At 55.1% G+C, this 14988-nt stretch overlaps 5 protein-coding genes across 5 annotated transcripts; 2 read left to right on the top strand and 3 right to left on the bottom strand.

The window, feature by feature from the left end:
• Positions 1-36: 36 nt before the first annotated feature.
• On the top strand, positions 37-1417 carry SPSK_05283 (GTP-binding protein 1; the record flags this gene model as incomplete). The annotated part of the gene is made up of 4 exons (XM_016732033.1): positions 37-65; positions 157-185; positions 272-311; positions 400-1417. The coding sequence occupies 4 exons, from the start codon at positions 37-39 to the stop codon at positions 1415-1417; spliced, it is 1116 nt and encodes a 371-aa protein (XP_016583130.1).
• A 507-nt stretch (positions 1418-1924) lies between these two features.
• Positions 1925-2324, bottom strand: SPSK_05674 (uncharacterized protein; the record flags this gene model as incomplete). The annotated part of the gene is made up of 2 exons (XM_016732415.1): positions 1925-2105; positions 2167-2324. 2 exons carry the CDS (start codon positions 2322-2324, stop codon positions 1925-1927), a joined length of 339 nt encoding a protein of 112 aa, XP_016583129.1.
• Positions 2325-3367: 1043 nt separating this feature from the next.
• SPSK_05227 (acyl-CoA dehydrogenase) lies at positions 3368-4911 on the bottom strand (the record flags this gene model as incomplete). Its single annotated transcript, XM_016731977.1, has 2 exons — positions 3368-4636; positions 4720-4911. The coding sequence occupies 2 exons, from the start codon at positions 4909-4911 to the stop codon at positions 3368-3370; spliced, it is 1461 nt and encodes a 486-aa protein (XP_016583128.1).
• Positions 4912-6040: 1129 nt separating this feature from the next.
• On the top strand, positions 6041-6976 carry SPSK_05462 (uncharacterized protein; the record flags this gene model as incomplete). The annotated part of the gene is made up of 2 exons (XM_016732208.1): positions 6041-6182; positions 6270-6976. 2 exons carry the CDS (start codon positions 6041-6043, stop codon positions 6974-6976), a joined length of 849 nt encoding a protein of 282 aa, XP_016583127.1.
• Positions 6977-8384: 1408 nt separating this feature from the next.
• Positions 8385-13733, bottom strand: SPSK_04799 (uncharacterized protein; the record flags this gene model as incomplete). The annotated part of the gene is made up of 1 exon (XM_016731564.1): positions 8385-13733. The coding sequence occupies one exon, from the start codon at positions 13731-13733 to the stop codon at positions 8385-8387; it is 5349 nt and encodes a 1782-aa protein (XP_016583126.1).
• Between the last annotated feature and the right edge of the window lie 1255 nt (positions 13734-14988).

Below are 14988 nucleotides of genomic sequence, written 5' to 3'. Positions count from 1 at the left end.
TTGCGCGCAGCGAGCGGCTGCACCCCCGCCGCCAAGATGGTAAACATCACCGAGAAGATCAAGGAGTACGTCATGAACAGTCCCGTTTCTGCAGCGTACCTTACCTGCTTGGGTGTATCAACGGGCAAACTGTCCATATACTGACTGCGGCGCTAGGATTGAGGATGAGATGCGGAGGACGCAGAGTAAGGACCGCACCAGGATCGGCAGAGCGAGGGCGATGGATAGCCACAAGAGGACACGCGACTGATGCGACTTTTCCCACCTACAGAGAACAAAGCCACAGAATATCATCTCGGTCTATTAAAAGGGTAGGTTTCGAAGACGTCCAGAGGAGCAACTGTTGGAACATGAAAGCAAGCAGGTGGGCCAGGACCAGGAACGCTGACACGCCGGCAGAAAGCTCGCCCGTCTTCGTGCGCAGCTGTTGGAGCCCGGCCCAGGCTCAGGAGGTGGACCGGGTGCGGGTTTCGACGTCAGCAAAAGCGGCGACGCGCGTATAGCATTGGTCGGCTTCCCATCGGTGGGCAAGTCGACGTTCCTGTCCAAGGTCACCAAGACGCGGTCCGAGGTGGCGGCGTACGCATTCACAACACTGACGGCCATCCCGGGCGTGCTCGAGTACGGCGGTGCCGAGATCCAGCTGCTTGATCTGCCGGGAATCATTGAGGGTGCTGCCGAGGGCAAGGGCCGTGGCCGGCAGGTGATCTCGGCCGCCAAGACAAGCGACTTGATCCTGATGGTGCTGGACGCGACCAAGAAGCAGGAGCAGCGCGCGCTGCTCGAGGCAGAGCTCGAGGCTGTCGGCATCCGGCTCAACTGCGAGCCGCCCAACATTTACCTCAAGCCCAAAAAGGCCGGTGGCGTCAAGATTACGTTCCAGTCACCGCCCAAGAACCTGGACGAGAAGATGGTGTTCAACATCTTGCGCGACTACAAGATGCTCAACGCCGAGGTGCTGATTCGCGACGAGAACGCAACGGTCGACGACTTTATCGACGTGATTATGAAGGACCACCGCAAGTACATCCGGTGTCTGTACGTCTACAACAAGATTGACAGCGTTTCGCTCGAGTTCCTGGACCAGTTGGCCCGCGAGCCGTACACGGCGGTGATGAGCTGTGAGCTGGATCTGGGTATCCAGGCGGTGGTGGAGCGGTGCTGGCAGGAGCTGCGGCTGATCCGCATCTACACGAAGCGCAAGGGCGTGGACCCCAACTTTTCCGAGGCGCTGATTGTGCGGTCCAACAGCACAATCGAAGACGTGTGCGACCGCATCCACCGAACGCTCAAAGATACCTTCAAGTACGCCCTGGTGTGGGGAGCGAGCGCGCGCCATGTGCCGCAGCGGGTCGGCCTGGGCCACCTAGTGTCGGACGAGGACGTGGTGTACATTGTGAGTGGCTGGAAGGCATAAACGGCGTGGTCGAGCAGTAGACAGGCTGTACATAATGGTAGGAACGTTTTGAAATATCCATGTTTCGTGTCACTTGTGCTTGCTAGGTGTTTGCATAAATCATTCTGGTGTTTTTTGTGTGCGTAAAACGACGGAGAAGCATGACAATGACAAAGGAAAAGGTATGAAGAAAGTAAGTTGACAGTCCCAAACGGCCAAAAAGGTAAACAAAATAAAACGGTAAAGGAAACTCCACGGCCGATAGCACAACGCCAAAATGCCCAGTCCAAAAAAAAAAAGGCAGAGAAGCCAAAACGCAGAAAGCCAAAAACAACGAAGCTGGGCCCACATCTCGTCGCTCTCGGCCTCTCGGCCCGAAAATCAATAGCATGTCAAGAGACATAAGACAGCCTGGCCACGGCGAGACTGCCTAGTATGTGGTAATAATAGGCGTGTAGTTGAAAACAAATGCAGACACAGTGGGCCGGCGACTAAGGTCCAAGGCAAGCTGGAACATCGAGCATCTGTCTACTCGGAGTCAAACGGCGAGCTGCTCGAGCCGCTGCCGCCCTCCATCATCTTACGCGCAGAGGCTTGGGCGAACAGGGACTTGGGCTTGGCCTTGACAGCCTGCTTCGTGCGCAGGGCCTTGAGCTTTGCCGTGCAGGGGCTCATGATGTTGTCGGACGGCGAAACGTACTGCTTGGGGCTTTGAAACATAGGGTTAGTACTGGGACGAGAACGTGAGGCTGGAAACGACAAAGACGCACCCCTCGGCTTGCATCTTGGACTGCAGAACCTGGCGGTGGTACTCCATGCTCCTGATGTCCTTGCCGCCGTCCGTGTTGCCGGCATTGGCTGTGATGGCAGCGTTCACGTCCTTGTCGCCGAGGGCAGACTTGACTGCCGGTGCCGGTGCAAAGTCCATTGCGACTGTGAGAGAGCTGCGACTGTAGCAGGAGGGACAGGCGAATTCGAGAGAGGTCGACGGAAGGGAGAGATAATGCGCAGTGCGTGCGAGTGTGAACGACTGAATGTTGGATGTGTCGTGACAAAAAATATGGGGGAAGCCGATTTTAAGTCTGACGGGAACGAAAAAAGTGTACGGGATTTGGAAACAAAAATGATGAAATAGTAGAAAACCGACAAAACGAAACAGAAAATGAAAAGGACAGTCGGCGGGGCTTCTTTCCCTAGGCAGGCGTGCATTTCTTCATGCAAGGCCTTGCTCCTTTTTCACCGATCTGTTTCGGGCGCTGCACGGGGCAGGAACGTGGATCGGGGAAGGAAGGCGCCACCTGGCCAGCAAAGCCACCAAATTGTTAGGCGTCGCTGGGCTATGGCGGTGCAACTTTTGGTATCTTACCGCCTGACGACGAAAAGCATGAGTAAAATATGAGTCGTCGGATAAACAGAGAAGGTGCGGGTTGGCGTGGCAACGCCTGGCAGGTGGCATCGGCTGGTATGGATGTGGGGACCCACCTACCACCGCCATGTTGTTGCGCACAGCTACAGGTCCCAAAAGGGAAGGACCACTAAGCACCAATGCTTTCTCGCAACGGCCGTGTTCTGCGACTTGTTGATTTTGTACTGCGACATTTATGGGCCTGGCCAAACGGACCGCGAGGACGGCATGGATTATGGTCCTGTCATCTTGTTGCCACCGACCGTCGCTGGCACATATTCTCCGGGACGAAGAAGGAAGACGGGGCGTGCTGGACATCACCACAGGAACGCGACGGCGACATTTGACACGTCAGGGCTACGTGTATCGTGATCTAAAGCGTACGGTGATTGTAATACGTCGAATGGTTCAATCGATAGGGTACAATATTATGCAATTTTATTGATGTTGTCATGCGATCGCCTATACCAATCGTAGACCACAGCTCGGCCATTCTATTTTGTACAATCTGACACGAAACTATAGAGAGTATCGTGCGCTTGTTCACCACCCATCTCCTGCACCGTTTACAGACGCGAGCTGGTCCGGTGCTGGATGCGCGTGCCGGGTTCGACCTTGGTCAGGCCGCGCTGCTTGAGCATCTCGGCGGCCTTGGCTTGCTGCCACGCAATCTGCTGCGCGACGGCCTCGCCGCGCTTGTTCTCGTTGCGGCCCATCTGCGCCAGGTGCACCTCGTCGGGGCCGTCCGCCAGCCGCAGCGTGCGGATGTTGGCCCACATGCCCGCCAGCGGCGTGTCCTGGCTGACACCAGCACCGCCAAAGGCCTGCACGGCGCGGTCAATGACTGTCAGCGCCATGTTGGGCACCATGACCTTGGCCTCGGCAATCTGTGACAGCGCCGCCTTGGGGCCCTGCTCGTCCATGGTAATCGCGGCGTTGAGCACCAGCATACGCGACGCATCAATCTCGATGCGTGACCGCGCCACCCACTCCAGAATCACGCCGTGCTCGCGCAGCCGCTTGCCAAAGGGCGTCTTCTGCGGGTCGTTGATGCGCATGAGCATCCAGTCGAGCGCACGCTCCGCGGCGCCGATTGTGCGCATCGCGTGGTGGATGCGGCCGGGGCCCAGACGGCCCTGGATGATCTCGAAGCCGCGTCCCTCGCCGAGCACCACATTGCTGACGGGCACGCGGACGTTGTTGAACGTCAGGTGGCCGTGGCCGTGCGGCGCATCGTCAAAGCCGTAGACATTGAGCATGCGGTGGACGGTAATGCCGGGGGTGTTGGCGGGCACCAGGACGACCGACTGCTGGCGGTAGGGGTCCTTGTTGGCGCCGTCCGTCTTGCCCATGACAATGTAGATGGCGCAGCGCGGGTCGCCGGCGCCGCTCGACCACCACTTCTGGCCGTTGAGCACGTACTCGTTGCCCTCGCGGCGGATCTCCATCTTGATGTTGCGCGCATCCGACGAGGCCACCTGGGGCTCCGTCATGAGGAAGGCCGACCGGATCTTGCCCTCCATCAGCGGTCGCAGCCACTGCTCCTTCTGGGCGTCGTTGCCGTAGCGGGCCAACACCTCCATGTTGCCGGTGTCGGGGGCGGCGCAGTTGCACGCCTCGGAGGCGGTGCGCGAGCGGCCCATCCATTCTGCCATCAGGCCATACTCGAGGTTGGAGAAGCCGGGGCTCTCCTTGTAGTGGGCCTTGGGCAGGAACAGGTTCCACAGGCCAAGCTTCTGTGCCTTCTTCTTGAGCTCCTCGATAATCTGCGGGTGGCCCTCCCAGCGGGCGTCACCGAAGCCGACCTGTGCATCAAAGACAGCATCCGCGCTGTGCTGTTAGCATGCGTCCTCGTATCTCAGCATGTCTCGGTCTCTGTGTTTCTCCGTCGCTCTGGTACCGGGGGCCAAGGGCTTACGGAATGCATTCCTCCTGTACAAACTTGGCAATAGTGTCCAGCGCTTGCTTCGCCTTGTCGGAGACGCGGTTGGCAGCCTAACAGGAGAGCCAAAGTGTTAGCATCGTGGTTTCGAAATTCGAGTTCCGAAGCCTCGGCAATCGGCGTTCGGAGGGCTGCGGTACTCACAATGGTCGGAATTTTCGCGGACATGTTGAAGGATGTGTGGTGCAAGACAAGGGACAGAAGATGTGAATGGGATGATTGGGAGGAACAAACAGACAGAACAGGCCAGGGAGGGAGGACGGAACAAAAAGAAAGAGGAAGAGGGCGAGAATAAGAACAGTTAAAGAAGGACGAAGGGAGGTCAGGTCAGACGTCAGTTCCAGACAGGAACCGCGGCCTTCGTCCAAGCCAAGCAAGAGGAGCAAGAGCCCCTGCACAATTGCACTAAATCCCCGCTTCGGCCCACTGAGTTGCAGTGTCACTTTTGGAGCATCGCCAGATCTCTTAGCGTTGACTAGTGAGAATGAGCACAGTTGGCTGTCGCTGCCGAGGTCCAGCCCGGAGAGAGGTGTGGGGTTTTGGCACCTTTGGGGTCGAGTGTTGTATTGGACGCCCGCGATGACACCGTGTAAAGGGTACCAAATAGGAACGCCTAAACTCACCGTACACTTTAACACCCAATTTCTCTCGCGCCCAACCAAACTGACACTTCACTTGACCATAAAGCATCAATCAAGGACAAACTCAAAACGAAGGAATTAGCTAAATAGGAACCAATAGACTCTAATTCTTCCCAGTACGCCGTCTGATCATGCTTAACTATGGTATTTCGTCGCCGTTTTACGATTCAAGTAGAACGTTTAGAAAAAAGACGGGAGCTCCAATGTTCAATTGGCGGCTATTTGCACTGCTATGGCGCAAATTGTGGCTTGAATCTATGTCGTCAGCCACAAATTAACCGCCAGCCTTCGTCACGGGACCTGGTTCCTGGGTTGGATGACAAGGCCAGACCTGGCCTGGCCTAGGCTCCATTCATGCTAATGGCTGAATGGAGCAGCACACACATCCGTGCTTTCCCAGCAAGGCGTCGCGTCTTTCAATGTACCTGTGCCCCTTGCGAAAAGCTCCTTGCCAAAAACGCACTTTCGTCACGACCTTTTGCGTGCCAACAATCGCAAACAGTCCTCCCTTTCTTTGCCGTCCGTCTACTGCTGCACAGGCACCTTTGTTGACACGCCCGTTTGCGACTTTCGGCGACTTTGTGCGCCCAAATAAACCCGCCCTTTCGCGCATCAGGATCGCATCACCTCTCCGCCACACATCGACCACCGACGACATGACAGACTACGCCTCCCTTAAGGTCGACGAGCTGAAGAAGCTGCTGTCCGACCGCGGCCTGCCACTGAGCGGCAAGAAGGCCGACCTTGTCTCGCGTCTGCAGGAGAACGACGCCGCCGCCAGCAAGCCCGAGGCGAAAAGTACGTTGCAACGGGAAGACAGACATGGCGCGACAGGACGGCAGACTCAACTCCCAAAGCGACATAATACTGACATAGTCTCAACAGGCAACGAGGACGAGATTGACTGGGACGACGAGAAGCCCGCGGAGCCCGCACCGGCAGCCGCCCCCCCAGCTGCCGCCGCCGCCAAAGACGCTCCCGCCGCAGCGGCACCTGCACCTGCGCCGGCGGCCGCTCCCGCTGCTGCTGCTACTACCGAAGAGACCGCCGCTGCCGCCGAAGAGCCGGTTACCGCGCCGGTTGCTTCGACCATTGACATTGACGAGGAGCTGCGCCGTCGCGAGGCACGCGCCAAGCGCTTCGGTATCACCCCTGCCGCCGCCGACGAGACCAAGGCGGGCGAGGACGAGGACGAGGACGCCAAAAAGGCGGCGGCACGTGCTGCACGGTTTGGCATCGACCCGGCCGCCGCTGCCAAAAACAAGGAGGTCGAAGATGCCAGAAAGACGATCCTGTCGAGCCTGGACACGGCGCTGCCTGACCGACCTCTGAAGCGCGGTCGTGGCGGCGGCGACGGCGACCGGAGAGACAAGAAACGGTCGACGCCCGACCGGCGCCACGGCGGCAACCGCAACGATAACCGCAACAACAATAATAACAACAACAACAACCGCAATCGCAACATCGACCGGAGACACAACAACAGCAACGCCGGTGGCGGCAACCAGCGGGGCCAGAAGGGTCTCAACTTCCTTTCGGATCCGGCGGAGAAGAAGAAGGCTGAGGAGCGCGCAAAGCGGTTCGGCTTATAGTTGTCTTCTTGCCTTCCCCATTGGTCTTATTTCACCTCATATGTCTCTCTTCTCTCAACTTTCTCTCCAAGTGTCTTGTCTTTTTATCTACGTCTATTGTAGTTTTGGATCTGCGATGTCTGCTTATTTATTTTATTTCATTGTTTCCATTGGTCATTTGCAAGAAACAGCGGTTATTGTGCCAGTCGGTGGAAGCTAAAGTAAAAAAGTCTGGTATTTTTCCAAGCACAGCAGAAAAAGCTATTTCTCTTTAAAACGCGGTATTATTGTACCCGGAAGGCGACATGCCTCTTGTGGTTGGAGATGCAGCTGGGAAATGTGGTTTACTAATAAAAGAATGTAAATTGGATGTTTTTTACAGCGGCATGTAGACTTTTCTGCACGCTTTTGATGGCGAAAGGAACACAAGTAACCTCACCTCTATGGAAACATATTGCCGTTTGAATAGAGCATGATGTCGGAGCTGAGACTTATGTCGGTTGGTATTCGTCGCCAATTTGATTTCCATTTCTAAACCCTACTTTGTATGATAACTGCGATTTTTTTTTAAAAAAAANTAAGCTTTTATCCATCGAAATATTCGTATATTTATTTATATTTTTAACAAAACAAATCACAAGGAGTTGGACGAAAGAAGTATGAAAAAGGCACTATTGATTCAAAGCATGATCTTCATTTCCTATAAATAAATACGTCACGCAGAGGGTATCTCTAAATAAGTCTCGCTAGACGGATCGTTCAAGGATAGGTCACGAAACAACTGTAAAAAAAAGAGAAAAACGGGATAAGAGTCAAAAGTACAACCCAAGACTGGTTCTCGCCCACTGTGTTGCCTTCATCGCAAGAGAAAAGGAAAGGCACCGCCACAATGGTCCAGCATTGATTCAGAAAGCACACGACACAAAAAATCAAGGAACCGCAAATCAGACACGCTTGCTCGCAAACAATGAGGAAAAGCACATGAAAAACAAACAAACAAAGGCCAGAGGAGAGACAAGTGTGATGGGAAAAAAGGGCATTAAAGTTAGGTAGGGGCTGGCTTTATTGCTGCGCATCCCAATATATCCAAATATGCGAGAAAAGAATCCGAATATGTGAAAAACAGAGACCCTCTGAACCTCGTTGCGAGGCCCTGTGAAGCCAGAGAGGGGTTGCAAGCTGCCGTTCTGTATCAACCGGAAGCATTGCTTTATTTCTTTGATGAGCTGTTTCTTCTGAATAGTAAAAAAGTTATGCAGTCTGGAAATTCGAAGAGGAAATGACAAAGTATGCCAGAGGCTTGCGCCTAATGTGTTTTTTAACTGTTGTAAATGCCGTCCGTTGTTGTCGTGGAACATTGAGATGATAATATGAGAAACACAAAATGATATAAAAGAAAATCAATCATTGCAGTCGACTGGATGGCTTATTAGATGCTCGCCATACGCTTCATGTCGGGTACGCGGGCATAGCACACCATGAGCTTGAGGTTAGTCCCCCACCCCTCACACTCGGCTAACAGCGCGCGGTCCATCCACATGTCGCTGCTGCCCGTTGTGTTTGGCGCTGAACGTTGTGAAGCTTCAAGAGCAGCATCGCCATAGCACCGGCTGTGCCACCAACGGCCCACCCGCGCGACCGTGTTCGTGATGTTCTCGTCGGCAACGGGGCTTTCGTCATTGATCATCTCGGCAAGGCTGCGCTGGTCCTTCGGAGGCTTGGCCGTCGCACCGACCGGCGCATGCTTTGCATCGCCATCAGCCACTAGGTCGCTCTTTGGCCGTTGAATGGCGCTGGCGACAGGGATCCCGACGCGACAGGACTTGATGTCCGTAAAGCCCCGCTTGCCGAGAAGACGCACAATGGCGTCCGCAGCGGAGCCCAGATGCATATCTGGCGTGTGGCTGTGAACCTGCTCCTTGAGCCGGCGAATAGCACGTCGTGTGCGAGGCCCCATGTTGTTGAGATCAACATCCAAAATCGATAGCTCCAGGTAGCCGCCGGGCTTCAAGACGCGGCGAGCCTCGTTGACAATATTCTTGTAATAACTTTCAGGGCCGGCGGCCGGGAAGCGGAAAACAACGGTAGTGAAGAGCTCTGAGCCAAAAGGCAGCTTGTCCGCGTGGGACGTGTACTGGATCTGGTGGTGATTGGGCGGACTCAGGGGGAAGGCAGTGGCACCGGCTTTCTGGTCAACAGGCAGAGGCGCGCGCGGCGACAGGTTGAAAAACGTCGCTGCAGGGTACGTCTCGGCGGCATAAAACGACCAATCGTCGTTTCCGAGTCCGTCAATGACAAGCACAGAGTGGCCATTGGGGGGACTGGCAACTTTGACCATATCGTCGCGGGCAGGACTGAAAAGCACGTGGCCAAATGTGAGCCATTTGCTGACCGTCATAGAACCTACTCGGAGGTTGACTTGAGAAATGGGTGAGTTGTCTTCGGAAACTTGACTGTAGACGCTGCTGTCCGAGACCCGTGTTTTGTTCTTGGAGCTCCTTTGAGAGGAGGCGCTGCTTCGCTGCGACGAGGCACCAGCTGGCTGTTTTTTTGCTGCAATGCCACTATTGTTCCGGTGTCCATACCCAGAAACAAAGTCGGTGACCGAGAAAGGCGTTGGGGGAGGCTGGGAAACAGTTGAGTCTCTTAGACTATCGGCCGATTGGTCCAAGAGCCTGGTCGGGCTGTTGACAGAGTAGATGCTTGAAGCAACTGGTGGTCGGCTTGATTTGGCAGTAGCAGTAGCAGTAGCATCGCCAGTGCTTCGCTTGGGGCGGAGGTTGGCAGCGATAGTAGGTGACTCGAGTGGAGCGACCATTCGTTGATCAAGTCGCTTGGCCTTTCCCACGACGGCACCCGGCGCAGCTAGAAACTCTTTCATGGGCGACACTTCCAGATAGAAGGGCATGCCCTGAGAAGAGGTTGCAGACTGGGGTACCTTGCCTGCCTCCTCTCCAAGAAGATCATTGTATTCGTCCCAAATCTCGTCTTCGGCGAGCGGTGCGCCCGGATCCGGAACGACAGCTGTGGCATCAGCAAAGCTGAGAAGACCGGAGCTGCTTGTGCAAGACGTGGTTTGAGAATCCTTTCGGGCAGAGAGGCTAAAAAACTCGTTTCCTGGATCGATGGGCTCTGCATCTGGGGATAGATTTCGTGAATGGCGGAAACGGAGAGTCGCGGGGTCTGCGGAGCTTCCCGTCGCAGTCGATCCATCTTGTAAGAGATCGGGTGTACTTGATTTGGGTGGGGAAGGACCCTTGGCGATGGAGTTTGTATCCAACCTTTTCAGCAGCGGGGCCAGCGATGAGGGATCTTGCATGCTTACGCGATTAAAGGGCCGTGAGAAGCTTTTTGGCGACGTTTGCTCGGGCCGAATGCTCACTACCTTAGGAATGCGTCCAACTTGTGGAAGTCTACTTGGCCGGCCCTGGTATTGCGCAGGCGGTGGGGATATCGTGGCATTCTCACCCGCGTCTTGAGGCGTTGCTTCAAGAGGCACTTCTCGGACGACAGGGCCAGTAGGTGTTCGAGAAAGCTGCAATCTTGTGTGAGACTTCACGGGAGACTGGTCGTTATCTGACCGGTGTTGCTGGCGTTGTTGCTGCTGCTCTTGTGCTGATACTGCAGGCTCGGCAGGATGTTGTTGCTGTTCTTGCTGATGTTGCGACCTATGCGAAAGTGCAGGTGACGGAGGGGGTGGTGCCCGGGCACGCGTAGGCTGGAGCCGCGGCAGCTGCCCGGGCGGTCCGCCAGTTCCAAAGACTGTCTGCTCAATGGATGGACGTCTGTCTCGGCTGCCGAACTGAGCGGACATAGTAGGGTTACCGAGAGCTCGCGCTTCGCGAAGAATGTCTTCGACATCCATATCGTAATCTTCCTGTTCGGACGAGTCGATCATGGCGTAGAACGCAACTGGTTTCTTCTTTTCAGCCGGTACAGTAGCGGCCTCCACGGTAACAGCCAAGGTTGAGGTTGACTGAAGAGCCTTTTTGGAAGTCGCTGGCTGGCTCTGAGAGCGGCCGAACAGGTTCCATTTGCGCGGCGATCTTGCCCGCTTTGTGAGTTTTTTGGTCACTGTCGGCGGCTTCTCGTTGGGACCTGAGGAGCCCTTGCGGCCGCGGCCAGTGCTGGCACCAGTATTGGGCCCGGCCTCCAATATAGAGTCGTCGGTCATGATGGACATGTCCGCGCTGGTCATGGACGATGGAACGAGGCCGTTTTGTTGGTTTACAACAATGGGCCGTGGCACACGGACCTGTGCACGGTCAGGCGATCGTAGGCGTTGAACGGAACGACGAAAGGCAAGAGTCGATTTCATCACGGCTTCAGAGTCGCTGCTATCAGAAGGTCGACGACCGCCGTGAGAGTTGTTGTGGAAGCCGAAAGGGGAAGGGGACATTTGGCGCGATCCACGAGGTATGGCCGAAGGCCAGAGAGACAGACGATCTTCGCGTGACGAGACCGAGTCGGCCCGCGAGTCGGTGCTTGGACGACGATACCCAGTAGGAAGAGGAGCGGGAGCGGTGCCTGAACCCACGCTATTTGCGCTTGTGTTGCTGGTGGTCTGAGACAGCTCGGAGCCAATGTTGTGGTTCTCAATGATCTCGCCCCCGGCAATCACAACTGGACTGAGTCGGTCGCGGAGGAAGGGGTCCTGAAACTGGGGACTGGTCGCAAGACTTTCCTGAGACGACCCGGTGCCACGGAGAAAGGTACTGACACTGCTGCTTCTGCGGCGGCCGGATCCCAGTCTACCATAACCCTCGTGCCCCGTGCCAGCTGCAGGACCCTTTCGCGTGGTTCCGCCCTCGTTCTTGTCAGAAGCAGCAGCGGATGCACTACTCTCAACCGGCGGGGCCGTCTTGGTTCGGCGCCCAAACAGTGGAAACCTTGTACGGAACGTCGAGACGTTTGGGCTAGGAGTGCGGGTCAGCCTGGCACCAGGCTCTTTAGTAGTATGACCCGGCACGTCTGCTTGCGCTTGTACTCGACCCTGACGTGAATCTGCCCGTGACGACTGTGAAGACATGGTAGGGCCAGGGGAGGCTGAAACAGCTCTGGTTAACTCGACTGCCTGAGATTGTGAGGACCCGGCAGGATGGAGAGTGGCAGGTGACCGGACCGTGGTATCTTGAGGTCGGACAGGTTGGTGTGAATGTGAGGATGATCCTGGTCGTTGTTGGTGCTGGTCGTACAAAAATCGCTGTTGGTGAGCGACATTTGCAGATGCTGGAGGCGGTGCCGAGGCCGGTAGATGGACGTCGCCGACAGGATCGGGCGAAGGAGCGTAGTCCAGGTTGCTCTGAATGACAGGCACGGAGAAGTCAAGTTGCGACAGGTCGGGCGTACCATCTCGGCTAGGGCGAGCTGGTGGCGTTTGTTGTTGGCGAGTCGACTGTGCAGGCGATGCGACTGTTCGATGCCGTTGATTAGGGGCCTCTATTGCGGATGAACCACGCACGTCGCTTTTAGTGGCCGTTTTCTGTGGTGTCAGAGGTTGGGCTGCGCGTGCAGACCCTCTTGTTTGGTCTACCTGCGTCGGTGAGCGTCGAGTTTGCTGCGTGCGCTGTGTGCGTTGCTTCATAGGCGAGCTCCTTTCCTTCTCGTCATCAGACTGTTTGAATTTCTGTGATGATTTCCGCGGCGGCGGACTTGGTGGTACCGGTGACATTCTCTTCTTTTTGGCTTTCACTTTTTTGTCGCCTCCACGTACTGTGCCATTCGATGATGAAGAGGACGAATTAAGAGACTCCCGAATGGCAGCAAGAGTCTGAGTGGGAGTAGTAGATGCATTCGTCCCGTTTCCATTCGGTACTTCCTTGCTAAAACTTCCTGTCCACCCCCGAGCTGGTTGCCGCGACCGTGGCGCAGTTGGCATGCGCACCGAAGACATCAAACCCGGGGAATGAGATGAGATCGACGTGGGCGTTGTGTCGCGGCTGTAGGGGCCCGGCCCTGGCGACTCGGAAAAGCGCGTCGAAGGGCTTCCGCTCATACCGCTTGTTAAACTGCTCGTACCCGAGAAGTAGGCTGTTGGTGGCGGAGGAAACCCTTCTGTGGCCAGCCGGAACAAGATGTCGGGGTGTTTTGAGCCATACTTATCAGACGTGGACGGCGAAATGTCAACATCACGGTAACGATCCAGCTCCGGGTAAATGGTGACTGAGTGGGCGCTGGTCACCTCTCCTTTCTGGGCCACACGGATCTCAGCTGGGCTTTCTGTCAAGCCACGGTCCAGGTCAAGCGGTGTCTGTGACCATGCTGTCGAAGACGAGGAGCTCGTGCCTGTTGAGTCGTTGCGTGAGCGAGCGCTGGACAAATTTATAGAAGGTGTCTGTGCCGAGCTACTAGGTGCATTCCGCTGGGACTGTGGCTCCGAGGTTGACGACTGTACAGCGTTTGGGATAGACCTGCTCGAGCTCGGGGTAACCATCGATGTGCCCCATGACTGGGACTGGTGTGTCAACGGTGGGCGCGACTGACTCTTTTGTCGTGGGTTCGAGGGCCGTCGTGGTGCTGAAGCGGCTGCTGGTGGTCCGGCATTCGTTTGAGGAGTTCTGCTGGCGAGGTTCGGACGGGCGGTGGGCAGTGATGATAAATACGGAATCGTAGACGATCCGGTTGATGCGAGTCTGCGGGAGTTGCCTTGGTCATGGTGTAGTGATGGGCGAGTCCGGGAGGCGTCCTGCGGAGCGAGGCCGTTCTCTGTTCCCCGCGGTAATCTTGTCCGGTCACTTTGTCCCTGAGGGGTTCTCAAACCAGGTCTGAGGGACGCCATGGTCTAGTAAATATTCACAAGCAAACCCCATCAGTGTCGATGCGGCAAAGCCAGGTAATATTCTGTCTCTCTCTGTCCCCAGCTATCATACCACAAGCATGGTATGAGGGTTGGTACATGGGCTATTAACAGACCGAAAGGCGTGGGAGTCAGCACGCGATACCAATAATCAAAATGATGGTTAGGATGGAGGCACGAACCTTTGCCAGTAGAGCAGCGGTGCACAGGATGCCACTCTTGCCCCCATAAAAAGTCGACGCTGTCCGGCAAGCGTGATATAAGATGAAATGGTGGGAGAACAGGCGGGTGAAATATGGTGAAAGAAAAGGGATATTAAACAATAGATTGGGTTTGAATATAAGAGGCTCCAGCCTTGGAAGGAAACAGAGTTGAAAAAAGAGAAAGGAAAATAAATGCCGACGATACGACTAGGCCGAGAAATTGTCCATGAAGTAGCGATGAGAGACAAGAAGCGGAATAGAAGTATGTACTGAGATAGGAGAAAAGTGTGACGAAATGAGACAAAAAGAAGAAGAAAAACAATGGCAGGGTTAAAAAAGTGACAGGCCAGAATTTAGCAACAGTATTCCAGGGGAAATGAACCGGGGCAGCACTAGAGGTGACAGAAATATCTGGGTAGGGGATGTGACGGAGGAAATGGAAATAGGTGACGGAGTGATGGTGGGTAGTTAAGTGGTGTGGGAGGGTGTATTGAGCCGATCTAGTGAGTCTGCGTCGATGAAGAACCGTTAGCTATTGTCTCCTGAACAAGGCTCAATGTGGCGTAGAGTTGAAATAAAAAGCAAAATGGAACAGAAACTCGGCCGGCGTTGGCGTGTGAAAGGAGCTGCTTCGAAAACTTACTAGGTGAGATCGGTGCCATCCGAGCATCTTGAACGGGCAAAACACAGATGGACGAGGACAATGAGGTCGGTATCTAAAATTCACGAGTCAAGAAACGGGATATAAAAGTAAGAGAGACAAGAGACAGCAAGACAAAGTAGGTCGCGGGAGCTTGAAGAGGCGGACAGCTCAACAGTATATACATATATATCTTTCTTTGAGTTCGGAGCGTCTTCAAAGTGTCTTTTATTCATATCCAGTCAACAGGGGTACATCGACCAAGAGACGCATTGTGAGGTGGAGGGGGCAAAGGCAGTTGAACACTGGATATGGAGGGGGCGTGAAATCAGTAAGAGGGTGTCGACTCGAAAGGAATAGGCAAAGGAGCAGGATGAAGGGAAAGACTGGCATA

The sequence above is a fragment of the Sporothrix schenckii genome (assembly GCF_000961545.1).
Source record: "Sporothrix schenckii 1099-18 chromosome Unknown Cont49, whole genome shotgun sequence".
Lineage (NCBI taxonomy): Eukaryota > Fungi > Ascomycota > Sordariomycetes > Ophiostomatales > Ophiostomataceae > Sporothrix > Sporothrix schenckii.
Note: the sequence above shows the minus strand (reverse complement) of the source record. Positions and strands in the feature narration are given on the sequence as shown.